At 39.4% G+C, this 27,845-nt stretch overlaps 1 protein-coding gene and 2 non-coding genes across 5 annotated transcripts in view; 2 read left to right on the top strand and 1 right to left on the bottom strand.

Annotated features, from left to right (window-relative positions):
* The window catches only part of Slc25a17 (solute carrier family 25 member 17), a 58,745-nt gene extending 57,111 nt beyond the window's left edge, over positions 1 to 1,634 (top strand). For all 3 annotated transcript variants that reach the window (XM_046429582.2, XM_058574251.1, XM_058574250.1), the window contains one exon: positions 767 to 1,634. In XM_046429582.2, coding sequence (XP_046285538.1) covers positions 767 to 914 — 148 coding nt within the window. In that variant the 3' untranslated portion in view covers positions 915 to 1,634. The remainder of the gene's footprint in view (positions 1 to 766) is intronic.
* Positions 1,635 to 4,383: 2,749 nt separating this feature from the next.
* Positions 4,384 to 4,489, top strand: LOC124083181 (U6 spliceosomal RNA). Its single transcript, XR_006848681.1, has one exon. It is a non-coding gene; the product is annotated as a U6 spliceosomal RNA (small nuclear RNA).
* A 5,068-nt stretch (positions 4,490 to 9,557) lies between these two features.
* Trnaa-ggc (transfer RNA alanine (anticodon GGC)) lies at positions 9,558 to 9,628 on the bottom strand. Its single transcript has one exon. It is a non-coding gene; the product is annotated as a tRNA-Ala (tRNA).
* Positions 9,629 to 27,845: the final 18,217 nt, after the last annotated feature.

Below are 27,845 nucleotides of genomic sequence, written 5' to 3'. Positions count from 1 at the left end.
TATGACATTAATTCACACTCAACAAATAGCTTTGGAGAGGTTACTTGCTCTGATTTCCTGGTTCTGGCATTTTTCTCTGAGTGATTTTTAAGGGCTGGTCCTCAGATTGGCATCATCATCCTCATCACCTGGGAGCTTTTTAGAAATGCAACCTCTTGAGTCTCATCCCAAACTTAATGAATCAGAAACTCTGGGAATGGACCCAGCAATCTGATTTAACCAGCCCTTCAAGTGATTCAGATGCTTACTAAATTTGAGAACCACTGAACTAAAGGATGAAATGTATGGGAAGTCTAAGAACCAGATAGCTTTTGATTTCTCTTTCTTTAGTTCTATTGATGCTAAATGATCTAAGCCAATTGGCAGCTTTCCTACCACTTAGGACTGTTAAGTTGAAATAACAGAGTTGGGAGACTGTTAAATTTAAAAGTTTTTAGGTCTCAGATTTTAGTACTAAGATGTTTTTAGGAGATTTCAGGATCTCTCTCCGTTTAGTGGGATAGTGCCAGCATTCTGATAATGAATGATAACTATAAAGACCAACTATTGATAGCTCATGAATATTCAACTTTATCAGTCCCCAAATGCCTTTAAAGCTAAGAAGTACTTTGACAATGGAAGTCTGGGGTTAAAATCTAAAGGCTCCATTGCTTGTTTTGATTCTAAGGGAAAAAAAACTTTCAAAGTAGCTGTCAGGGTAGCTTGTTTATCTGATACAGGAGTTGACTTTGAGAAAACTTGTTTGTTCCAATCTCTTTCCTTTTAGGCGCTTTGGAATAATGGGACTCTACAAAGGCCTTGAAGCCAAACTGCTACAGACTGTCCTCACGGCTGCTCTCATGTTCCTTGTTTATGAGAAACTGACAGCTGCTACCTTCACCATTATGGGGCTGAAGAGTGCTCGCAAGCACTGAGATGCTGCGCACAGGAAAGTGCAGAGATGCTACCCTTCCAAGTGACAAGAAGTGATTCTCCTTTCTTCTCCTTTCGCTCTGGCATCTGCAACTACAAAGGTTTTTCATTGGCTGTGAAAGCATCAAAGGGCACCCTTGAAGTATAACCAGCCGGATCTATTGCCAACTTGATTTTTACAATGACTGGTTGGATTTGGGGGTGGAAGTTGAATTAATATCAAAAGAAAACATTATCGAAAACCTAAAAACAAAAGTTGGGGTATTTGTTGGGTTTCTTAAGGGAAAAGGACTATTATTCTCATATGTAATCTTTCCCATCCAAAGTTAAATATACCAGATGTTGTCTTTTCCTGAACTCTCTCCTAGGTTCTAGGACAAATTCAATGACGTGTAATTTTCTTCAGATGCTTTTATATGTCTTAATCTTGGTATTTCCTTACCAAAAATATTATGGCTGTTCCAAGGGCGTGACTTTATTTTTGTTGGGTTTTTTCCCCCCTGCTTAAGGAGAGTTACATGAGCTATTTATTTTGTGGGGAAATGAACATTGTTAATCCCAAATGGTTCTCTCTTACAGACTATTTGTAAACATCACTTATTAATTAGTGTTTGACATAATTTGTTAAAGTATTTATTTTGAATCAACTTTCATTAAAGTTTTATGTCCATTCATATAAGCCCCAATCAGTCAAGCCCTAATAAATTGTCAGCACAAAAAGATGTTCTTGGCAGTTGCTCTTTATTAAGATTTTTACATTGGATGTGCAGCCTGTAATAAAAAATCACAAAAAAAAGGAGGGGGAGCAAATACCTTGTGTAGTCAACAGAATATTCTCTCCTTTTATAGACTCTGGGTGAAGTCTGTATATTTTGAGAAACATCCAGTAAGGTTATTTTTATTTGGAAAAGTCCCTTGGACACTTCCTGTTCAAACTGTGATCCATCAAACAGGAGCATTCTAGCTGAGAGCTTGTTAGATTTACAGCTCAGCCTTCTGAACCCCTTTCTACAGTTGAATGAGGACCCAGTGATCCATATTTACATTAAAGTTCCAGAAATATTAGGGCCCCGGCCCAGCAGAAGATGGGATTGGTTTCAATTATAGAAACCAAGATAAATATTTTTCTCCAAGAAAGCTGGATTAATGTATGAAGACGACTTCTGAACAGTCTATGAGTCTCAGGTCATCATTTGCTTTCCCTTGAGAGCGTGTAGCTAGTAGATTTAGACATCTCAAGCAAGAAGGAAATTTTCTTGACATTGGTAGAATAACTCTTCGTATTCCTACGACATAGTTTTTGTCCTTGTAACAAAATGATAGGTGTTTTATCATAAGTTTATGATTCAGTCAGAGGGAGTAATAGTGATGTGTCAGTGGACCTCAGTGTTTAGATCAGGTTTTTTTTTAGAGATTGAGAGAGAGAATTTTTTTTAATATTTATTTTTTAGTTTTTGGCGGACACAACATCTTTGTTTGTATGTGGTGCTGAGGATCGAACCCGGGCCGCACGCATGCCAGGCGAGCGCGCTACTGCTTGAGCCACATCCCCAGCCCCTAGATCAGTTTTGAGAGTGAAAATTTCTCTTGTTTTCCCTCCTTGATCCCTGTGGTAATTTCAAAATATGTGATTATTAGACTAGTACTAATTGAAAGAGCATAGTATTGTTCTAGAAAACAAGAATTAGAAGGAACTAGACTGAATATTTGTTCTCTAAGCCAAAGAATTGAAGACAAAGTTAGCCCCATCACTACTTTTAATTTTACTTTAAGGTTTGTGAGTGTCTATGGGGGGTCTTAGGTAGAAGCACAAAACTATTATTTTGTCTTCTATGCAGTAGGAGAGTGATTATTCTCTTCACTTTGAAACTTTTTGAGCTCAGAGTATTATGGATTGGTATGTTAGAGTAACTTAGAACCCAAAATATATAGCTATATTAGATGTTCCTGATGTGAGAATGTACTTGATGTTTCCTTTTTTTCTGAATTTATGAGAGAGCAATTTAATATTGAGATTTTGTGTTCCTTGTGGAAGCTTATAGAATCACTAGTTCAAACTAGGCAAACTAGGTAATAACTACCTAGTTTTGTAACCTTTGATTAATAATAACTTGATTGAGAAACTTAAAGAACTCTAAAGTTCATACTAGGAAAATGGAGTTTTTTGGGTTTGGGTGTTTTTTTGTTTTTTTTTCCCCTCCTTTGACAGTTTCTCTAGAATATAGAGGATTAATACCTTAGGGATTACATTAATGTTGCTGCAGTAGAAAATTTAACTTCTGTAAGTATTTAATCTCTGTTTGAAGTGGACACTGTAATACTTCTGCCCTTTACTATTTTACAATTAACTTTGAAATGTAAAAATAGGATTTACCATAAGAAGAACATAAGCGGTGGGAGTTAGAAATCTTGGGTTTTATTCCCAGTTTTATCACTGAATGGAAAATGATGTCATCTTTCCTGTGCTTCATCTTTGAAAAGTGGAAATAATAATATTCACAACCCACTTCAGAGGGTATGTGGAGCTAATTATGTCAGCTAAATCCCTTTGCAATCATTGGAGTTGGGGAAGATCTGAGTGAAGCTCGGCAGTGCTCAGATTTATATAGCAATTTCCTTTCACAAAGCTTCTACATTTTCCTTGTTTTATAATCCCAGTATCTCTGTGAGATAGGTAGGGACAAGTAGCAGTATCCCCATTTAATTAACAAGGAATTGAGACTGGCTTGTTGAGTCTGGTATAAGATTAAAAGTATGGGTTCTGAAATTAGACCTCATTCAAACTTTGGCTTTATTCCTTACCAGCTCTGGGAACAAAGCCATTCATGAACTATTAGAAGAGTCATTTTCCTTAACTATAGAATAGAGATCATGATAAAACTAGCTCATGGGGTGATTTGAAGGATTAAATGAGGTCACACACGTAAATTACTTAGCACAGTGCTTGCCACATGAGAAGAGCTAGATAAATATTAGCAGTGACTATTATTATTGTTATTGATTAGGAATACAGCTATTTGAGTAGATGTAACTAGTCCAGTGGAAGACACTCTAGATTTTGAGCCAGATCTGGTTGCCAGTTTTCCTTCTTTCAAATCAGACTTGTTGCCACAGATAAATCATTTAACCTTTGTGAGCCTCTGTGTCTTCCACTATCAAACAGAAATGATTACTTTTCAGGTTAGGAATGTAGCTCAGTCATAGAGCACTTGCCTACCATGTGGGAGGTCCTGGGTTCTATCCTCAGCACCACACAAAAAAGATTACTTCTTAGGGCTGTTCTGAGGATTGAAGAGGGTGGGGGGAAGCATCTGGCACAATATTTGACATATATGTGCTTAATAAATGCTGTTTGAACCAAGAAAACCACTGTTTGACTGTGGGGCAGCTTTTCCTCTTTCCATTGGTTTTAATTGTGAATATTTTTTTTCTGGGAGGCTTTTGGTTTTATCTTCTCAAGAAAGAAGCCAAGTGCTATTTCAGCAGCAAAAGTACTAAAATTGTGATGGTACAAAGAAAACTAGCACAGCCCCTGTACAAGGGTGACACACAGATTCATCAAGTGTTCCATGTTTTTGATTCTGGGTTTTTGTTTTGTTTTTTGGACTGGAAAGAATAATGAGTGTAAAATGTTTATTTTAAGTAAATGGTAAAAAGCCAAAGAAAGTGATGATGAGAGAAGCTAAGTCCAGTAATTTTATATTTTATTCAATTTTTAAATTAAATCCTCCCAAAACTTATGTTAAACCTGAGTTAACTCTTTAAAAGCCCCCTGTTCCTGCTGATAGGCAGAATCATAGCCTTCAGGACAGAAGTCTGCTAGCAAAGCAATAAACCTTTTTCCTTTTTCTAAAAAAAAAAAAAAAACAATCAGTAAACATGAATTGATTCAATAGCAGAAAGTCAATCACTGGCCAAGCTAGTGACTCACCTTGGCTTTTTGAAAAGCTCAGAACAGTGACCTTGAGGCTAAATACCACACATCTAAGGAGAGCCTGGTGGGGAAATTACTTATCTGGCAGTACTGAATGTCACCAGTATACCACATACATAGGAAGGCTCATTTGTAGGATATTTATATATGCAATAAATGTGCCTGATTGAGACCTTACGGGCTTTTTACCACTGTGTAAATGAAAGGGCCCTGGGTTAGTGCTGATCTTTGGGGGGCATACTGGTAGCCCCTGAAAAGTATGTTCAGTAGAACTTAATGAGCAAGAAAAAAAGGTTTTCTGTGGCATGGGTGAGAGAAGAAAATTATCATTTAAAGACAGAGTGCAAAGGAAATTAGGAGTTGTGAGAGTCGGAAGGAGAGACAAGGCACCAGTGCCTGACACAGCACTCAATGAGGAGATGTTCAAAAACTGACAGGTACACACAGGGCAGTGAACTGTAGAACCCACCAATGGAGTCCAATCTGTAAAGACGTTAATGGGAAGAAGTACTTTGAAATTAATTGTACTGCCCAAAAATAGGTAATGGAACTTCCATGAGTTGAATGCCAGTTGTAGTTGATCTATCCTTGTAATAATTCCAAACTCATGGGGTTCATTCCCACTAGCAGATGAGGTGTCCAAGGTTTAAAGAGCAACATGTGGACAGTCATGAATAGAAATCAGGAGTCAGAATTAAGCTGACTTTAAAACTTTCTGCACTGCCACTCTACATCCTTCAGGTTCCTTAAAACCATCAAAGTCAGTGTGTAGCTCCCCTTTACATCCTAGGTGGGTATATGATTGATGACACACAGTTGTTTCTGTTAAGAACTATTAGTACTCCATTATGATACCACATGGCTCCAGGGAAGCCTGTGGCCTCTGTCCAAAGGTGACTCCTTGAGTCCGTGCCATTTCGTGCCTTACTTATTGCCTTTCTTTATGCTTTCTGGTCCAACAGGAATCTCTTCCTATTACTAGTGAATTCCTGCTCAGATCAGGCATCAGCTGTTCCTGGAGGCCTTTCTGGAACTTTTTCCCCCACCTATCCACACAGGCTTTTCTTTGTACTTCCATAGTATTTTTAAAAAAATATTTTTTAGGGGCTGGGGATGTGACTCAAGCGGTAGCGCGCTCGCCTGGCATGCGTGCGGCCCGGGTTTGATCCTCAGCACCACATACAAACAAAGTTGTTGTTGTGTCCGCCAAAAACTAAAAAATAAATATTAAAAAACTCTCTTTCTTTCTCTCTCTCTCTCTCTCAAAAAAAAAAATTAGTTGTAGATGAACACAATATTTTATTGATTTTTTTAGGTGGTGCTAAGGATCGAACCCACTGCCTCACGTGTGCTAGGCAAGCACACTCTACCACTGAGCTACTGCCCCAGCTCTGGAGAATTGAGTTTTTAAGGGGGGGAATGGGTCTTCATCAAGTAGTAGTCTTGTTCGTTATAGGCACCTAGTTGTTGGGTCTTTCTGGTTAAACACAGCATGCTGATTTTTCTCCACTCAAATTTATCTATTTGCTAATTAAGAGTTTACATGTGTTAGGTGTCTTGCACTCTGGTGTTTTCTTGGTTGATTATCAAGTTTTTTTTCAGGATTTTTTCCCTTAATTTGTGCACACTTTTTTGAAATATATTTTATTTTGATAGTTAGATTTCTTAACCTTTAAGCACTCATTATTTTTTGCTTTAAAAGGAGACACCCAAATTATCTTCCCTAATGGTATCATCTAATAAATGTTCCTTGTATATCTCATTCTTGTTTTGCTTTAGATTCTGTGAAACCCATTGGCAAAGTAGATTGCCAGCCTAATAGGTGGCTCCCTGTGTGGGTGCAGTATGGAGGGCCTTAGTAAATTACACATTCCTATTCCAAGAAAAATGTTCTGTTCATGTATTCAAGGAGTCATTTTTCATTATCTACCATATCTAAGCACTATGCCAGTTGCTGGGATTATAAAGATAAATAATACTCAAGTCTCTGCTCTCATCATTGTTCAACATGGGAGTCAGAAACAACTTAGAATCTTAGAATTCTCCCTCTATTGAGTTCTGATGAAAAAAATGTAAATGTTCAGGAGTTGCTTTGGGAGTATGGGGAGGCCAGACCTACTCCATCTTGAACTTTGTGGTTAGAAGGTAACATTTGAACTAGGAACACACTAAGTAGTAGTGGGTAAAGGACTCTCTTATAAATAAACAGCATTTGCAAATTGCTTTACTACCTCTACATTAAAATTACATCCAAAAAAGCTTTTCAACCTAAACCCCTGGGTTAAACACATGTTGAAATGGAGGAGAGGAAAGAGCCTTAGGGATTGAGAACCCTCAATTAGGGAGTAGAGTTACTAGAATTCCATCCTTAACAGTTTTGTCTATATTTAGACTTGGGTCTAAAGAAAGAAGGTGAGATCCTTTTGCTGTAAATTTTAAAATTTTTTAATTTGAAAAGTTGCTGAGGCTGGCCTCAAACTTGAAATCCTTCTGTCTCAGCCTCCCAAGTCACTGGGATTACAGGTGTGTACCACCACTCCCAGCTTAAACAGATTTCTAGGGCTGGTTTTGTGGCTCAGTGGTAGAGCACTTGCCTAGCATGTGCAAGGCACTGGACTCCATTCTCAGTGCCACGAATAAATAAGTAAATAAATAAAATAAATGTCCACCAACAGCTAATAAAATATTTAAAATATTTTTTTAAAAAGATTTTTGAAATCACACAGAACATGGTTTTAGTTCTGTGTCTGAAGATGGTCCAATAAGAACAGTTTAGACTTACTCTGAATTACTGTTATTGTCAAGACTGACCACCTACTCTGAAATTTTTTTCTCCATCAGTATAGAAATGTTTACTTGAAAAATTCTTCTTAGCCTACTCAAGGTGTACTATTTTCCCAATTTAAAAAAATTGTGATAAAACATACAACATAACCATCCTAACTTTTTTTTTTCCTTTTGGTACTGGGGACTGAACCCAGATGCACTTTACCATCCCCAGCCTTTTTTATTTTGAGACAGAGTCTTGCTAAGTTGCTTAGGGCCTCACTTAATTGCTAAGGCTGGCCTCAAACTCATGATCTTCCAGCCTCAGTCTCCCAGGTCACTGGGATTACAGGTTATACCACTGCACTCAGCTGAGTTTTTATCTGAATAAAACTTAACTTGCATTTGCTAGTGGATTAAAAATTATAAAAGCAGTGAAGGAAAATTTTTAAATTTTAATTTGCAGTTAGTTTACAGGTACAGTATTTTTTTTAATGCACTCTATTCTGTTGTGAGATTTGGGATAATTGTTATTATTTTTTAAGAGTTGGGGTCTCACTATATTGTCCAAGGCAGGCCTCAAATTCTTAGACTCAAGTGATGGTCCTGCCTTGGCCTCCTAAGTAGTTGGGAGTACATGCAGACCATTGCACCTGGCTCTTAATTACTTTTATTCTCTATAGATAGGAAGTTGAGATACATTTCTGGCTTAGGTCACGTAGCAAAGGATTGGGAGTCTAAAGCAGGAATTCATACTTCCTAACATTATGCTGAATAATCTCTCACTTGGTTCATGCTCCTTGGAGCATCTATATTTTCTAATTTGGCTTAAAAAATTTTTTTAAATATTTATGTTTTTAGTTGTAGTTGAACACAATACCTTTATTTCGTTCATTTATTTTTATGTGATGCTGAGGATTGAACCCAGGGCTCCCGTGCATGCTAGGCGAGCGCCCTACCGCTGAGCCATAATCCCAGCCCCATGGTTTAAAATTTTTACGTTAGCTTTAGGCTTTTTTCTTACAAAAATAATGTAGTCATTTAAAGTTTTTCAGAAAATATAGAAAAATATTAAAGAAGGGCTGGGAATATAGCTCAGTTGATAGGGTGTTTGCTCGCATGCACAAAGCCCTGGGTTCAATTCCCAGCATCTCACACAAAAAAAAAGAAAGAAAAATATTAAAATGAGGTGTATGTGTGTGTTCCAGTATTCCTAGTGCCTAGAAATGATTACTAATATTTTATTGTATCTATTTCAAACTGTAACCTTTTCATCTCAAATATAATTTAATGTCAATAAATATGTGAAAATTTTAGTTGCTACATATAATTGTATTATAATAATGTTTCATTATGCCAGGTGCAGTGGCGCATGCCTGTAATCCCCATGGCTCAGGAGGCTGAGACAGGAGGGTTGCCAGTTCAAAACCAGCCTCAGCAATGGCAAGACACTAAGCAACTTAGTGAGACCCTTCTCTAAGTAAAATACAAAAATAGGGCTGGGGATGTGGTCAAGTGCCCCTAAGTTCAATTGCCAGTACCCGCCCCCAAAAAATAATAATAATAATTGGATTCTTACTGATAGACTTCTAGATTGTTTCCTTGGGTTTTTTTTTTTTCCTATTATAAATAGTGTAGTGATAAAATCCTTAATGTATGTATCTTTTTATACTTTTCTGATTATCTCTTTTTTTCAAATTTTGTGTTGTGGATGGACACAACACATTTATTTTATCTTTTTTTTTTTTTTTTAATGTGGTACCGAGGATTGAACCCAATGCCTCACACATGCTAGGCAAGTGCTCTAGCACTGAGCCACAACCCCAGCCCTTCTGATTACTTCTTTAAGAAAATTTTCTAGGAATGTGGTTCCTGGGTCAAAGCGTTTGCCTACTATAATGTTATTTATTAAACTAAAATACTATCCTATCCAGTACCCAACCTGGGCCAGTGCTGGGGATTGAACCCAGGGCCTTGTGCATGCCAGGCACATACTGTACCACTGAGCTACACCTCTAAGTCTATAGTCTTTTATGTTCTTTGTCACTTTGGACATTTTCTTTCTCTTCACCTCCGCTTGGCAAGCTGCAGGAGAAATTACATTCTGAGTAGTTTAGGGAAGAAGAGTATGGTGTTCTAAGAACTGGGTTAAATGCTCTACTTTCATTTAATTCTTGCAACAGTCTACAAAATACAGTTAGATTAGGCTTACCAAAAGTGTTACACGAATCTGCAGCTGATACTTTTCTCCCAGCAGGTAGCTGTGATATCACACACTAAGAATAATAGCTGTCACCAGGAGCAGTGGTACACTCCTGTAATCCCAGTGACCTGGGAGGCTGGGATTGCAGGTCCAAGGCCAGCCTCAGCAATTTAGTGAGGCCCTAAGCAACTTAGTGAGACCCTGCCTCAAAATGAGAAAAAGAACTGGGGATGTAGCTCAGAGGTAAAGTGCCCCTAGGTTCCATTCCTGGAACAACAACAACAACAAAACAAAAAAACTGGAATAATAGCTGCCATTGAGTACCTTCCTTTAACAGTTACCACTCAAGAAACCTTATCTCTGTGTGTTATTATGGTTTAGATAGGAGGTGTCTAAAAAGCTCATGTGTGAGACAGTACAAGAAAGTTATTTATTTATTTTTATGTGGTGCTGAGGATCGAACCCAGCACTGCACGTGCTAGGCCAGCGCTCTACCGCTGAGCCACAACCCCAGCCCCTCCTGAGCTACTTTCTTCTGCCTGCCATGATGCTCTGCCTCACCTCACGCCCAGAGCAATGGAGTTGGCCATCTATTGATTGAGACATCTGAAATTGTGAGCCAAATAAATTTGTCCTCCTCTAATTGCCTTTGTTGAGTCTTTTGGTGGTAGAGATGGGAAAAGCTGCCTAAAATAATAGTCTTATGTAATCCTCCTGCAGAGGATCCAAAACCCACATAATTTTTATAGTTCTCTTCTTTAGGCTTTGGTTCCATGTCTGCATGGCCTCCGAGTTCATATGCCTTTGTTAGATGGCAATTTCTGGATGGCAGAGGCTTCCTGTTCATTTTTTTTTTTTTTAAAGTGGTTATGGCTGGTAGAAGCAGATGGAGCAGGAAAAATGGAATCTTTTTTTTTTTTTTTTTTTTTTTTAAGAGAGAGAGAGAGAGAGAGAGAATTTTGTTTTTTTAAAATATTTATTGTTTAGTTTTCGGCAGACACAACATCTTTATTTGTATGTGGTGCTGAGGATCGAACCCAGTGCCGCGTGCATGCTAGGCGAGCGCACTACCGCTTGAGCCACATCCCCAGCCCGAGAGAATTTTTTAATATTTATTTTTTTTTAATTTTCAGCGGACACAACATCTTTGTTTGTATGTGGTGCTGAGGATCAAACCCGGGCCGCATGCGTGCCAGGCGAGTGCACTACCGCTTGAGCCACATCCCCAGCCCTTCCTGTTCATCATTTCATTAATCCCCATGAACTATGGGGGTTACACTGGGCAAACTGCTTCTGTAGAAATGCTTTATGATTTGTGATGGTTATGGAAACCAAAGAAGACTTATAATTATCAAACACAGGGCCTCATGCATGCTGTTAGGCAAGTGCTGTACCACTGAGCCATGTCCCCAGCCCTTATTGACTTTTAAATTTATAAGTAAACTCCCATTTGATAGAAAAATAGCTGCATTTAAAAATTTTTTTTTGCAATCATAGATATGAAGAAACCTATAAACCACCAGAGGGCATTGCAGTCATCCTCCTATGTCTTCTTTATTGTAAATCTCTGCTGTCAAGAGATATCTGGTGAAATTTATTCCTAGTTAAAACAGAAAAAGAAACATTTTCAGAGAACTGTGGATTGAATTTAGAGCACTATCTTTTTTAAAAATATATTCTTAAATATATTTAGTTGTTGATGAACCTTTATTTAATTCATTAATTTATATGTGGTGCTGAGAATTGAACCCAGTGCCTCACACATGCCAGGCAACTGCTCTACCATAGAGCCTCAACCTCAGCCCTAGAGCACTAACTTGAAGCACTGTTTTTATCTTTAAAAACAAAGAATGGAGTAAATAGTATTTTGCTTAAGTTAAATTCTTTTTTTTTTCCCCCAAGCATATGCCTAAAATTTTGTGTGGGGGAAGGGTTACAGAGGCTTTTTGAACCAAGGGCCTCATATAAGCTGTATCGCTGAGTTACATGCCCAGCCCTTTATATCATTTATTTAAGACAGGGTGTCATTAAGTTGCCCAGGATGACCTTGAACTTATTATCCTCCTAGCTCTCCCAAGTAGCAGGGATTACAGGTGTGTGCCACCATGCCCAGCTAAACTTTTAAATTGTCATCTATAACTCTTTTAAGTCTTTTTTGGCTAGAGGATAAGTTCAGTACCTCCCAATAAAAATACAAATGGAATTCAGAGGCTGGCATTAGCACATGCCTCTCATCCCAACAATTTAAGAGGCTGAGGAAGGAGAATTGTAAGTTGTTGGCCTGTGCAATTTAGCAAGATCCTGCCTCAAGATTAAAAAAAAAAAAGTTAAAGAAAGGATTGAGGATGTAACTCATCTGGATTCAGACATACAAGTCACAGTTCTTTTTATCAGTAGCATCCGCCTCTTTATGGCCTGTATTAGCACCAATAAAAACTTGCAAAATTGACTGATCCAGTTTGTTAATTCCCACTTTTCTGTTTACCATCTGGTGAAAGTGTCAATAGTAAGAAAAATGATTAAAAGTCAGAATAGGTAAAAGACATTTTGACAATCCATGAATTGAAAAATCAATGCAAATTCTTATAAGCAAATGGTGTTGATGTAAACAGATACTCTACATCATCTGAAATAAATATTGTAAAGAGTGAAACTTCTAGGTTGTAGCTGACTAGATCACTCATTAATTTGGACTTCAGGAATATTTGAGATATTAATTTGTCTCACAACACTTATTTATTGAGTGTATTCATGCCAGGAACTTGCTAAGCACTCACATGCAAATATGACTGATAATTATTATTAGTCTTTATATATTGCTTTATAGCTTATAAAACAATCTAGTGTCTACTAACTTAATTTGGTAACCTATTTCAGACCTCTGAAACTGATTGGACAGGCAGTATCTCCATTTTATGTCTAGAGACAGCTTTGGATGTTTAAATAGCTCGTTCACACAGTCAGTAAATGACAAAAGGACGAAAGAGAAGTTTTCTGACTCCCAAGTCCCATCCTGTCCCACAACACTTTTTTGTCTTCCTCAGAAATGGCCTATTCTCTCAAGGGAGGGCTTGGTGGACATACTATGCCAAAGGACCCCAAAATAGATACAAGTGCTATATAGAGCATGAATAATAGGGATATTATAGGAACTTGATGGTTTTGATTGTTAACAAGCAACTTAGCAGATAAGTTAAGGAGTTTGCTAATACTATTTCTCTTTCTTCCAAAAATGAACAATAGATTCAGTATACCTTGCTGTGTCCCCACTTTTTACCTTTTTGTGTCCCCACTGCCCAACAAGGTAGGGCCAGCAAGGCCCTACCCTGCCACCACCAAAAAAAAAAAATCCTTTTTAAATGCTTAACTACTAGAATGTAACTCTTCAAAGTTGGGCCTCCCTACATTGTTCTTTAAGAATCGATTATACAGTAATGCCCATGTTAGAAAAATGGGCCCATCACTCAAGTGTCAAGCTTGGGTAAGAATGTCCCTGATATACACAAAGGTCTCTGATGTGCTTTGTATGTTTTTGGTAGTTTGGGGAGCATAATACCCTGGGTTGAGCTCTCTCAAGAACTTGCTGCATTAAGTTGTATTTCTTCATTTGCTTACCTACCACCCTTAGTGGACTAAGAGCTCTGAATCCTTGTTACCATTATCTCAGGCATTACTAAGACCATGTTGAGGTAGGTGGGGAATAGTGCTGAATTGGGGGTTGCTTAAAGTACTTAGAGTAGCAATCCCTAGGATAATATGTATTTTGACAAAAAGTAAGATATGACTTCCCTAAGCTTACTGCATTGGTGGTTTCACCATATTAAATATAATATGGTATTTACATTCTTACTTCATTCCAAACTGGGCAGATTTGAACTGAGAAGAAACGGCATAATCGTTGGACTTCTAAGCTACAAAGGTAAGACGGACTGAAAATAGGAAACTGGCTTGCTCCCACCACATCATGCTGTTTGGACCAGGGTTGTTCCTTTCCTGAGTGCAGGTTTTGTATTTGTGTCCCCACTGCCCAACAGTTGAGACTCATTAATGAGGCTTAATCATTATAATGGCCTTGTACCAAAGATACTCTGCTAATTGAGAAGTCTAGAAATAATTTTTGAGCATCTGCCATGTACCAACCATTTTGCTAAGCAATAGCAAATTGCTGTGAACAAGTCAGGCGAGTTGCCTGCTCTCATGGGACTTGCGTTAGATTTGAGGGAGAAAGATGAGTTACATAAATCAGACACAGAGCTGTAAAGAACACGAGATAGGGAACTTAGTGATCTAACGTGTTGTAACATATAATCACCAGCATCCATATGAGAGAAAGACACTGGGAGTAGGGCGTGTCTTTTTTGGTTGGTATCCCTGGGGATGGAACCCAGGGCTTTGAATATACTAGATGAGTGCTGTACTACTGAGCTGCACCCTTAGCCTCTCTGGGGGTTCTTACACATGTATGTACTTATATACGAGGAATGCAGACAAGTGGGAAGGGAGAACACCAAGACATGCAGAGACAGAAAGAGTTAGAATGCAGTACAGCACCATCCAACTAATAGAATTTATATAGGTCATTAAACTTGTGTGCATGCGCACACATATATATTTATATATGTTGGTGGGGGAGGCATCTCAGCTTTGCATCTTTATTTCCCTACATGACATGAGATAGTGCTGTCAATTCTCAGAAGTCAAAAGTTCCATTTCTAAAGTTGCTTTTGTCACCCTCATAAATATCATCTCCTTTATCTGAGATACTAATTGGGCTTTGTGTGTGCTGTACTGAATTGTAAAATATTATTTCCACCCAGAGATTGTTGGAAACCATAAATAGGGTCTCCCTGACTTATAGGTCTGGCACATGGTGTCTATAGGTTGCCATGATTATGCTTCTACTCATGACCTTGGTGCCCTCTCCCCTACCAACATCAATACATAGCAGTTTCTCAGAGTCAGAATCAAGTTCAAAATCAGGTATAAGACAAATCTAAAATAAGCTAAGCAGCCATTTTGCTTGTCCATTCTTTCTTTTTTGGTTTTTGCCATTTTTGTTGATAAGCTTATCTTTAGTGGTGATACTGGTGTGTGTTTTTAAATAGCTTTATTGAGATTTAATTCATATACCATATAATTCACCCATTTATGATGTATAATTTGATGGACATTAGTACATTCACAGGTATATGCAACCATCATCAGCTTAAAAACATTTTTTGTCACCTCTCAGAGACCCCTGTACCCATTAGTATCTATCATCCCTTCATCTCCCAATTCTACCTCCCTCTACCCCAGTCCTAAGTAAGCACTAATCTACTTTCTTTCCCTATAATAAGTGGACTTTTGTGACTGGCCTCTTTGAATTAGCATGTTTTAAGATTCATCAAAGTTGTTGGCTCTATCAGTACTTCATTCATTTTTACAGCTGAGTAATACTACATTTTATAGTCATTTTATCCATTCATCCTGCTGATTGCCATTTAGATTCTTCCTACCTTTGGCTATCATAAAAATACTTTTGTGAATACTCATGTACAGATTTTTGCATAGACATGTTTTCATCTCTCTTGGGTATATACCTAAGAGTAGAATTGGTGGGTCATATGGTACCCTGGTGTTAATTGTTTGATGAACTTGCCAAAGCAGGTGCCCCATTTTACATTCTCAGCAGCAATGTATAAAGGATCCTATTTCTTTACATCCTCACCAACACTTATTAGCCAACTTCTTGATTATCCTAGTAGGTGAGAAATTAAATCTCATAGTGGTTTTAATTTGCATTTCCTTAATGACTAACGTCAAGGTTTTTTTTGCACATGCTTATTGGCCATTTGTATATCTTCTTTTAGGAATGTCCATTCAGTTCCTTTGTTTACTTTTTAATTGCATTATCTTTTTATTATTGAATTAGAAGAGTTCTTTATATATTCTGGATACAAGTCCCTTACCAGATATAGAATTTTCAAATATTTTCTATCATTTTGCAGGTTATCTTTTCACTTACTTGATACCATCTTTTGAAATACAGAAGTTTTTAAGTTTGATCTAGTTTGGCATTTATATATTTTATTTTATTGTTGGTGTTATTGGTTTCGTATATAAGAATTCATCGCCAAATCTGAGGTCATAAAGACTTACTTCTAAGTTTACCTTTAAGAGCACGTCAATTTGGGCTGGGGATGTGGCTAAAGCGGTAGCGCGCTCACCTGGCATGCGTGCGGCCCGGGTTCGATCCTCAGCACCACATACAAACAAAAGATGTTGTGTCCGCCGAAAACTAAGAAATAAATAAATATTAAAATTCTCTCTCTCTAAAAAAAAAAATTCTCTCTCTCTCTTTTAAAAAAAAAAGAGTGTGTCAATTCATTACAGCTGCTATAACAAAATATTTTAAACTGAATCACTTTTTTTTTCAATTCATGAACACATAATATCTTTACATTTATTTAATGTTTCTTTAATTTCTTTCAACAATGTTTTATAGTGAAAAAAATTTTTTTTTTCCAGTGCTGGGAATTGAACTCAGGGCCTCACACATGCTAGGCAAGTGTTCTACCACCCAGTTAACACTCCCAGATATTGACTTGTTTTCTTAATTTGATTTTCATGTTGTTCAGTACAAATATATAAAAAATATGATTGATTTTTGTATATTGATCTTATATCCTTCAACCTTGTTTAAATCACTTATTCTAATGGTTTTTGGTTTTGGGGTTTGTGGGTATGCTTTTGTTTTGTTTTGTTTTTTGGAATTTTCTCTACATAAGACTGTTTCAATTGAAAAAAGAGGACTTTTTACTTATTCCTTTCCAATCTGGATGAATTTTATTTATTTTTCTTGCCTAATTACTTCAAGTGCTGTGCTGAACAGACATGATGAGAGCAGGCATCTTTGTCTTGGTCCTGACCTTGGGGAAAGCAAGCAGTCTTTTGCCATCAATTGAGCACAATGTTGGCTGTGGCTTTTTCAGGTTCCCCTCATTGTACTGAGCACCTCAGTCATCCTTGAAAATGTATGATAGTACACTAACACAGCTTTCCTAACATCATGACAGTGCTACTTCTTTGTGCACTCAAATGTTTTGACTTATTTCTTTGTTTTGTGTTAACCAAATACTAAACATTTCTGGCCACATTAAACATAATAGAATACAATATAATTTAGTTGTTGATTTAGAACTTGGACATCATTGTGATGTGTTATTCTGTGGGCTGTAATGTGGTAATGTCTTTGGGAGATGATTAGATAGTTTATTCCTTCCAAGAATCACTCCAAACACTGTTTTGCATTTCTGTGTCTGCTTTTTTTAAATACATACTGTACTGTCCCTAGCTATTAACTAACACTTTTTCTGTCCTTCATTTGCCTGTCTCTGAGAACATTCTCTTCTAACAGAGAACTTTTTTTATTTTATTTTTTTTTTTTTGTAGTTGTACATTGGACAGAATGTTGTTATGTGGAGCTAAGGATCGAACCCAGTGCCTCACACGTGCTAGGCAAGTGCTCTGCCACTGAGCCACAACCCCTGCCCCAAACAGACAACTTCTAATTTGCTGAGGACTAAAATTTTTACACATCTTTGCGAAATTAGAGTAAGTAAACTGAGAAAGAAATTCCTCTGTGATTACAGTGCCTAGTCTTTTCAATAGCTTGTTTGGTTCTTTAAATGCTTTTTATTTCCTAGGTTCTTAGCTCTGTTCTGGAAGAGTCACTGTCAGGTTTAGATTCCACTATATCACTAATAAAATTATTAAGGCTTGTTTTATTCCTTTCCATCTCACCTCTTTTCCTAGTCATTTTTCTTTAAGTGAATTCTCCCTAGTTTTCTTGTTTCCCTGATTCAAGAATGTTCACAGCAGCATTATTCATAATAACCAAAGATTCAGACAATGTAATATTAAAGTTGTCATATTAAGTACAACAGAACACTGTGCAGCAATTAAAATGAACAAAGTCTAACTATATGCAAGAGCAGGGATGAGTCACACACAACGCTGAGGAAAGAAGCCTGATGTAAAACTTGACTTCATCTATGCTTCCATTTGCATAAATTTCAAAAACAGTGTTAAAAGTCCACACAGTGATTACTTGTGGGGAGGATGTAGGCAGTAAAACACGTGATACAAGACAGAAGGTTAGAAAGTAAAGAGATTGAAGTAGGTATACCAAGCAAATGCTAAACCAAAGGAAAGCTGCTTGAGGTTAAAGGATAAGAAAAGTCATGAAGCATTGGTAAAAAGGATAAATCATCAGGAAGAGATAAAAACCCTAAACCTAATACCACATAATAATATGGACTCAAATACGTAATACAAAAATGGTCAGATTCACTAAAAACAATTGATAGTTCCAACAATTATGTGAAGATCTTAACATATTTTTCTGAAAACTAGATAGGCTAAAAGAATATTTGATCAATATCTCATAATTATTTACTTCATATAGTAATTTATAAACATATATACATATATATTTGGTCTTCATTCCATTTCCTGGCATAAAACTTAAAACCAATGTACTCTCAGGAATGACGAGTATCTTTTGTATGCTAATAAGATGATTGGTGGCCAGCATCCCCTAGATAGCCTCAACATGGGGATGGTCACCACAGGGACCAAGGCATAGCTGGTGCACACCTGTAATCCCAGAGATTCAGGAGCCTGATGCAGGAGGGTGGCAAATTTAGGCCAGCCTGGGAAAATTTGCAAGACCCTGTATCAAAAGATAAAAAGTAAAAAGGGCTGGAGGGGTAGTTCAGTGGTAGAGCACCCAGGGTTCAATTCCTAGGGAGAGAAAGAAGGAAGAAAGGATGGATTTGAGATTGTCACTTTACTGAGGTCAGGGTGAGAAGGGCTGAATAGTTCACCAAAGGCCAATGGTGTACTCAATCATGCCTACATAATGAAGCCTCTATAAAAACCCAAAAGGGCTGGGGAGAATCTGGAATATCTGAACACAAAGAGGTGCCTGGAGGTTGGTGCACAAGTTAGAAAACACATTTTCAAGCACTTGGAACAGAACACTTACAACAACTCACCATCATATAGTGAGCTGAAATCTGTCTTCCTAAGGTTTCTATCTTCTGGTTCCACTTCTATCCATCAGAGCACAGAGACCACAATATATTGCAAATCCTTAATACTTCTCAAGTTTTTTACTTCTGCCACAAAGTCCAAGCTTCTCATGCCCTTGTCTAAACCATGGGGAGAGCGTTTTATCCTCTGCTTCTAGTTGCCCCCACACTGGAACAAGAATGATCCTTGTATGTGTAATGGGAGTCTCCCCTGCCTTTATCTCTACAGTTTTCCAATAATAGGATAAAATCCAGGCAATGGTCTGACCCCTGGCTCCCTTTCTAACTTCATCCACCCTGTTTCTCACTGGCACCCTTCACCAGTGGGCTGTGTTCAGACTCAAGCAAGTCCCTGGCTCAGAGCCTCTGCCCTGGCTGTTCCTTCTACTGCTTTCCTTCATTCTCCACTCACTCCGTGTTGCTCACGTGTCATCTCTTCAGAGGCCTCTGCTGGCCACTCTGTCTAAAATACCACACTACAGATTCGTTCACCACTGAATCCCTAATGCCTGGAAAATTTCCTGCCTCCCACAAAATGCTCTAAAGATATATGAGGGAGTGAATAACACTTCAGTGTTTAAAACCCTTGAATGGCTCTCCAGTGCCGGGGGGCAGGACTTCCGCAGCACTGGCACTATTGATATGTTGGGCTGGACAACTCTGTTCGGGGGAGATTGTCCTATGCATTGTCAGCAGTGCCCCTGGCTTCTATCCATGCTAGTCTGTAGTTTTCCCCCTCCTCCAATAATCAAAACTATCTCCATACCTTGCCAAATGTATGCCCTGAAGGGCAAATAACCCATTACTGAGAACCACTGGGCAACACTAGCCGGTTTCTAACTGAGAGTCACCTGTTTAAAGCAAAACAAATTCCTAGTCTTCTTGGAGGCCTGTAGACTCAGAATCTCTTGGGTTTGGGTCTAAAGCTCTGGTCACAGTTATAAGGGACTTGGCCTAGAGGACAAACACAAAGCCTTTTGTCAACCAGTCCCTCCTGGCCTCTCTTAGCATTGCTCCCTTATGTCACCTGGTCCTCCAGCCACATCATGCTGTTTTTTGTCTCCCCTTCTCTGCAAGTGTTTTTTCTTCTCTGGCACAGAGACTGCTTAATTGCTTACTAATATCCATTTCCTCTTTCTTCATTAGTAATAGAGTGTCTCGTGTTATTGAATCGTGATTTTGTACCCAGTTAGAAAACACATTTCATAGCCTCCCTTATAGATGGCAGCGGTGTCCCCTCCTCTATTGGGAAAATTATACATGAATACATTCTGGTTGTACAGGCTTCAAACAACGCAAATGTACACTTTTTACCAAGGTCCCCACATAAGTGACCACCATCAACAATTTGGTACATAATCTTCTAAGTCCCTATGAATTTAAAATTTGTTTACTTTCTACCTGGTAATGCCAAAATTTTTGATTCTTTATTTCCTACATAATGTTCATCTAGCCTTTTTTATTGAGTAATTTTAAGGCACATTTAAAAATTCCTTTCTAAAGAAAGGAAATCCTGAAATTTTAAGTTAAAGATGTATTAGGATTCTTAGGAGAGACAGAACCAATAGGATACTGTAAGAGATTTATTACTGGAGTTGACTATGAAGGCCAAGAGATCTTACAATCTTTGTCAGCAAGCTGGAGAACCAGGAAAGCTAGTGGTATAAGTGGGTCTGAAAGTCCAAGAACCAAGAACACAAATGTCCAAGGCAGTCAAAGATTAATGTCTCAACTCAAGCACAGAGCAAATTCACCTTGCTCCAGCGTTTATTCTGTTCAGACCCTTAACGGGTTGCACGATGCCCACTTTACAACAGGGACATAGAGAGGCCACTTTTGCTGATAGCAATGACTCCTTGCAGGTGCCCATTTGGTAAATGAAAGCAGGATGAAGCCTGGCATTTCTGCCTTCATTTTATATTGTCTCCTTTATTACCTTAAACTTTTGTGACCTGCTCAGCTCTGTGTGTAGGCATGTCAATCATATGTTACGGTTTAGGTATGAGGTGTCTCCCAAAAGCTCATGTGTGAGATGATACAAGAATTTTCACAGGTGAAATGATGGATTATGAGAGCTTTAACTTCATCAGTGGACTAATCATTGATAAGGATTAACTAGATGGCAGCTATAGGCAGGTGGGGTGTAGCTAGAAGAAGTAGGTCACTGGGGGCTTGCCTTTGTCCCTGGTGAGCAGAGCTCCCTCCCTCTGCTTCCTGATTGTCAAGAACTGAGCAGCTTTCCTCTACCACACACTTCTGCCTTGATGTTCTGAATTACGTCAGGGCCACAGCTGTGGGGTCAGCCAACCATGGACTAAAACTCTGAAACCATGAGCCCAAAAAGCTTTCTCCATTAAGTTGTTCTTGTCAGGTCTTTGGGTCACAAGAACACAAAGCTGACTAAAATATATGGTTGTTCATCTAAATCTGATAATACAATGTTTTTTTAGTCCAAATTTACCCAACCTATCTCATCCCCCTTCATGACAGGAAAGATTTGCAGGGACATTTATGGCATCCTGTTTCAGACCCCTGGGTCGCACCTAGAAGTTTCTAATCATTCTGCTGCACCTTCCAGGAGCAGCAGAGCAGGAAAGGCACATCACGCCACAATCAGACTGTATTCTTTAACAGGAGCATTCATCTTATAGGAACTGAATTGCCCCCTTCCAGGATCACTGATCTGATAGATAAACAACCAGAACAGAAAATGGAGATTGCCCCCTCACGTGATAAAGAAGTCTCCAGAGCCACCTTGAAGAACCTGAACTGAGATAATGATCCCCCAGACTAGTTTAACCCAGACTGTTTATCTATGTACACCTCTCAATATGGATCTCACTCCAGTATTTCCAAATTGATTAAAGTTCCTTACCTTCTTTTCACCATTACCTTTTCTGTTTGACTTTTGGGGTAAGTAGCTAAACCTGGTTTTTGGAAGGCCCAGAGTCAGGCCTCTGGCCTAGTGCTCCAGTAACATACCCATGGGATGATGAGAAACATCTTTTTAACTCAGTCTACCAATGCACAATTTCTCCTCTAGAAACAGCCTAAAAGACACAACCAGCAATAATGTTCTTGGAGTTGTCTGGGAGTCCTTTAATCCAGTCAAACTGACACATAAAATTAAACACCATGAATTCACCTCTTGTCTGCTGTGCACCCATATACATCTCCTTAAACCATACTTAATCTCCAAATAAAGACAATAACAAGGTCATAATTCTGTCTGACATGACATCACTATCCTATGTGTAGTGCTATAATAAAGTAGTAGAAACTAGTTCATGTACAGCAAATTTATTTCTTATAGTTCTGGAGGTTGGGAAACCCAAATTAAGGTGTCAGCAGATTCAGTGTCTGGTGAGGACCCATCTGTAGTTTATAGACAGCATCTCTTTGCCATAACTTTAAATGGTAGAAGGGGCAAGGTGTTTCCTTAGACCTCTTCTTTTTTTTTAATATTTATTTTTTAGGTGTAGATGGACACAACACAATGTCTTTATTTTTATGTGGTGCTGGGGATCGAACCCGGGTCCCGCCTGTGCTAGGCGAGTGCTCTACCACTGAGCCACAATCCCAGCCCCCTCAGACCTCTTCTTATAAAAGGACACTAATTTCATTGAGGAGACTCTGACTTGGGAAATACCCTACTTTCTTCCTGCCCCATTATTGGTAACTGGACTCAGGGCCTCACAGGTGCTAGGCAAGTGCTCTACCATTGAGCTACATCCCAGCAATTTTTATTTTTATTTTTTATTTTAAGACAAGGCTTTGCTTAGCTGCCCACACTGGCCTCAAACTTGAGATCCTCCTGCCTCAGCCTCCTGAGTCACTGGGGTTGCAGTTGTGCACCACTGCACCTGGCTTGCACGGCACTTCTAACTTTAATCAGGTATCTCCTGAGTTTGAGATTCCATTTTCCTACGTGTGGTGAAAGTCAGTTTTTCTCCTTGGTCCTCTAGTGGCCAGATTAAAGCTAGATTATCTTGACTGCATCATCTTCAGAAAGACTCTCATCTTCAAGATAGAGGAATGGGCTGGCCAAGTAGACAACAGGGCTATAGATTTAGGGGTGAGACATATGTTCCATTCCAAAGCAAATACCAGAGCATTACTGTATTCAAGGCATTATGGAGACATGGAGAGGTATGTAAGGAAATAGGAAGCAATCCTAGCCCTCCAAGAAGCTTGCAATTATTTTAGAAGATAACCAGCAATACAAGATTGTTTACTTTCATGTACTTAAAATTAGTATCTGTAATTTTCTTATATTGATTTTTTTTCATATGAAACTCCAGCATATCCTGTGTTTCCCAACATGGAGGCTCTGAGCATGGAGTAAAGACAGTGCTGAGTTGTGAGGTGATAATGCTGGGGGTACAGATCAGTGGTAGCCCACTTGCCTAGCATGAATGAGGCCCTGGTTCAATGCTTAGCCTGCCAGAAAAAAAAAAAAGATAATGCTCTCAGGTTTAAGCCTGTCTCTGTGATGAACTGTGAGCTTATTCGGAAAAGAAATTGCTTCAGTTCCAGAGGATTTCTGCGCACTGTCAGGAGGCATTATTGACAGAACTAGATCAGTTGCCAAGAGAGGCGATGCCTGGCGTTCTTGTTCCCTTCCCCCTGGCTCCAGACAACTGGGTAGAACCAAATGAGGCGGAAAGATGAAAAGAAAGATGTGGATTCTGCTGTGAAGGTCAGAGATGCTCTGTTGGTGCCTTGTGTGAAACCACCCTCTCCCAGCCTTTTGACTCTCAGCACAAAGGAAGGCCAGGCCTCCCAGGCTCAGGTGGAACTGCCCTTAACAGGCCACCTGGCAACACCACAGGGATAATGATATCAACCACTGAATGATTAAACCACTTGGAACACTCTCAGAGTTGGCGGGGAGGCAGGGTGGTAGGCAGCCAGTCAGGGCTGTGTTCAGTCCTCGTGTACCCGCTTACTGTGCTGCTTCCAAAGCCAGCCCACCTACCTCATGCCAGGTTCCGGAATGAACCCTTGTTATAGCAACCTGCATTCTTGACCTTTTTTTCTAGTCCACACTCTCCTCTGAGGCAAGTTTTGCCTAGATGACTCCCAATTGCAACATGATTTAAACTTGTATGCCCTCTGTGTCAGTCAGCTTTCTGTCACTGTGACAAAAATACCTGAGAAAGTCAACCAAAGGGAGGACAGGTTTATTCTGGATCACAGTTTCAGAGCTTTCAGTCCATGATCATTTGGTCCTGTTGCGTTGGGCCTTTGGTGAGGCAGAGCAGCGTTAGCTCATCTCGTGGTGACTAAGAAACATAGAGAGAGCGAGCTCAAGAGTGAGAGGAAGGAGTTGGGGACAAGATAGCCTTCAAGGGCATGTCCCTGAAGACCTGCTCCCTCCCACTAGGCCCCGCCTCCTAAGTTTCCAGCACCTCCCAACAGTGCCATCAGCTGGGGACACATGAACTTTGAGGGAACATTCCAGATCCAAACTCTAGCACCCTCATGACACTGATTTCCTCACTGGATAAACCTGGAGAACTTAGATAAATGAATTAAGAAATTCTTCCACCCCCAAACAACCATTGTTAATAGTTGGAGTACTTCTCATTTATTTGTCTGCACCCAAGAGTATGTGTAAAAACTATGATTAAAATCTATAGTTTAAATCAGTGTAATGGGCAACTTTACATATCGTTTTTGTCATCAAATTATACCTGGTTCCCCATATTAGGACATGATTTTGTAAACATAAATTTTGATGGCTGTTATGGTTTGAATGTAAGGTGTCCCCCAAAAGCTCCTTAATGCAGGAATGTTAGGAGGTGAAATGATTCTATTATGATTTTAACCTAATCAGTCCACCCAAGTTTGAGTGGACTGACTAGGTGGTAGCCATAGGCAGGTAGGGCATGGCTGGAGGAGGAGGGTCACTGGGGTCATGCCCTGGAAGGGCGCATCTACCCTGCAGTCCCTTCCTCCTCCTCTCTCTCTGCTTCCTTCCTGGCTGCCATGAGTGAATAGCTTTACTTCACCATGCCCTTCTGCCATGATGTTCTGCCTCACCCTGGGCCCAGAGCAATGGACTAAACTCTAAAACCTCTTAAGCCAAAATAAATTTTTCCTCCTCCAAGTTCTCATTAGGTATTCTCATTTTGGTCACAGTGATAAAAGCTGACTAAAACAATGGCCCTCCCCATTGTTAAGGTGGCTGAGGGGATGCTGGGGATCACCACAGCTCACAAATTAGGACCTATTGAGGGTTAAGTGAGGAGGTCAGGGAAGAAACCAAACATCTTCTGTCCAAACTTTACCTGTCAGGAAGAAGGGTCAAAGTCATCTTAGATTGTCCAGTGGTTATACCATGGACCCACTTCAGACTGCCCGGCTCCAATCTCTGCTCTACCACTTCCTGGCTTTGTGATCTCAGGTGAACCATTTCACCTAAGCTTTCCCATCTGTAAAGTCCAGACTACAATACTTCCTCCCTCATAGAGTTTGGGGGAAGATTTAGTGACTTAAGATACGTGCATAGACTGGTACCTGGCACAGCCTGAGTGCTGTGTAAGCTTGGGCTATTTTCTTAGCTATGGGCACAGGACCTATGGTGAAGTTGGGGGAACTGTTAGATCTTAATTTTGTATGCCTGTACTATAATTTTACAATTTTTATGCTTTTAGATAGGGTCCTTTATTTTGCCGAGGAACAAATGCGTGCTTTAGTATGGATATTAGAATTTAATTTAATTCTGAAGGGAAAGATAATAAATTCAGGGAAATAAAATTCTCTCATAAACTTTGCATATCATCAACGTTTTTTTCCTCAAAAATGCCAAAAACCAGGCTGGAGTTGTGGCTCAGTGGTAGAGCACTTGCCTAGCATGCGTGAGGCATTGAGTTCAATCCCCAGCACCACATAAAAATAAACAAAAGTATTGTGTCCATCTACAACTAAAAAAATAAGTTAAAAAAAAATGCCAAACACCTGCTTCCTTTTAAAAATACTCTGTGAAGCTATTCTAGGGCTCTCTTTGTACCTGCCTGTGATATGATTCTCTATGGCTACTTCCATAATTTTCAGCAATTCATCTGAGTTTTTTCTCCCAAAGACTCAGACAGGCAAGTGAGGTTGTTTTTGTTTTTGTTACTGGGATTGAACCCAGGGGTGCTTTACCACTGACCTATATCCCAAGTCCTTTTTATTTTTTACTTTGAGACAGAGTTGCCCAGGCTGGTCTTGAACTTGTGATCCTCTTGCCTCAGCCTCCCAAGTCGCTGGGATTAAAGGCATGTGCCACTGCATCTGGCTGTTTTTCTGTTCTAAAGAGTGTTTTGCCAGACATGGTGGCACTCACCTGTAAAACCAGCCACTCAGGAGGCTGAGGCTGGAGGATTACACATTTGAGGCCAGACTCAGCAACTTAGCAAGACCCTGTCTCAAAAAAATTCTTTTTTTTTTTTTTTTTTTTTTTTAAGAAAGAGAGAGAGGGGCTGGGGATGTGGCTCAAGCGGTAGTACGCTCGCCTGGCATGCGTGCGGCCCGGGTTCGATCCTCAGCACCACATACAAACAAAGATGTTGTGTCCGCCGAAAACTAAAAAATAAATATTGAAAAATCTCTCTCTCTCTTTAAAAAAAAAAAAAAAAGAAAAAGAAAGAGAGAGAGAATTTCAATATCTATTTTTCAGTTTTTGGTGGACACAACGTCTTTGTTTGTATGTGGTGCTGAGGATCGAACCCGGGCCGCACGCATGCCAGGCGAGTGTGCCACCGCTTGAGCCACATCCCCAGCCCTCAAAAAATTCTTAAAAAGGGGACTGAGATATAGCTCAGGGGTAAATCACTCCTGGGTTCAATTCCCAGTATACAAACACAAAAAAAGTGGGTATTTTATATAACAACCTTAGAGGATTAGGTTAAATCCAATAATATGGGGCTAGGAGTATAGCTCAGTGGTAGAAGCTACATGCGTGAGGTTCATGGTTTGATCCCCACCATTGAAAAAAATCAATAAATATACAAGAAAATGTGGAAATTAAGAGATATGGTATGACTGTGTTATTATTAGATAGTGTAACATAAGCATGTAGCTCTGATTCCCTGGGAAAGGGGTGTTGCTTTCTTATCCTTTAACACCTCTCCTCTGTGAAAGGAGGCTGTCTGGAAGAGGGCCATGTCTATAGCTGGTGGTGCATCACCTCCAACAGATAATTGCAGGGGAGGCTCTGCTTTTCCCAGGCTTCATAACAGACCAGCTTGTCTATTTCCATCTGCAGGAAATGGAGCCCGGATTTTTATTGTGTCCTATTCTGTCATGTTCACAATATCAAGTGTCACTTTATTAATTACAAGTTCCAGAGGAAAACATCTCTATAGTGGCACAGATCTCCATCTCCTGATAGATATGGCCTTTTTAACGACACTATTGAGTGGTGAGCTGAGCTCCCTAAGAGACGGGCTTGTAGCTATAGAAACCGCAAGCTGGTCCAGGCCAGAGGCGTGGACAAGGCAGGGGTTGTGCTGACTTCTTTGATTTCTCTCTTCTTCATTGTGGTCTGCAATGCCCCGGGGACATAGGTGGGATAACTGAGAGCCGGCGCTGCCCCCCACTGTCTAAGCTAAGAAGGTATTGCATGGAGAATTACAGTCTTAACACCCTTGCACCAAGATGATCTCTGCACGGAGCACAGCACCTGCCTATGTGGGAACTGGAAGGCCACTATTCAATTGTTCAAAAACCATTATCTGAATGAAAGGCTGTTAGCAGAGTGTGAGCGCATTTATAACAGCAACATTTGCCAAAACGTTTCCAGGTTCTGTTCCTTACAGGTATTTCTTTTGCATCCACAGTAAAACAGACACTTGATTTTTTTTTTTTATGTATTTCTTTGTGGCATTAGAGTGATGGTGTCTCCCTCTCTCTTGCTCAGTCCTTCTTGTGAACTGCAGGTATTTGTCAAAAAGCTGGCAGGGAC

Source organism: Marmota monax, unplaced genomic scaffold (genome assembly GCF_021218885.2).
Source record: "Marmota monax isolate L192 unplaced genomic scaffold, Marmota_monax_Labrador192_F-V1.1 WCK01_AAM20220418_F8-fsc00051, whole genome shotgun sequence".
Taxonomy (NCBI): Eukaryota; Metazoa; Chordata; class Mammalia; order Rodentia; family Sciuridae; genus Marmota; species Marmota monax.
The sequence above is the reverse complement of the archived record's forward strand: the minus strand, read 5'-3'. Positions and strand labels throughout refer to the sequence as shown.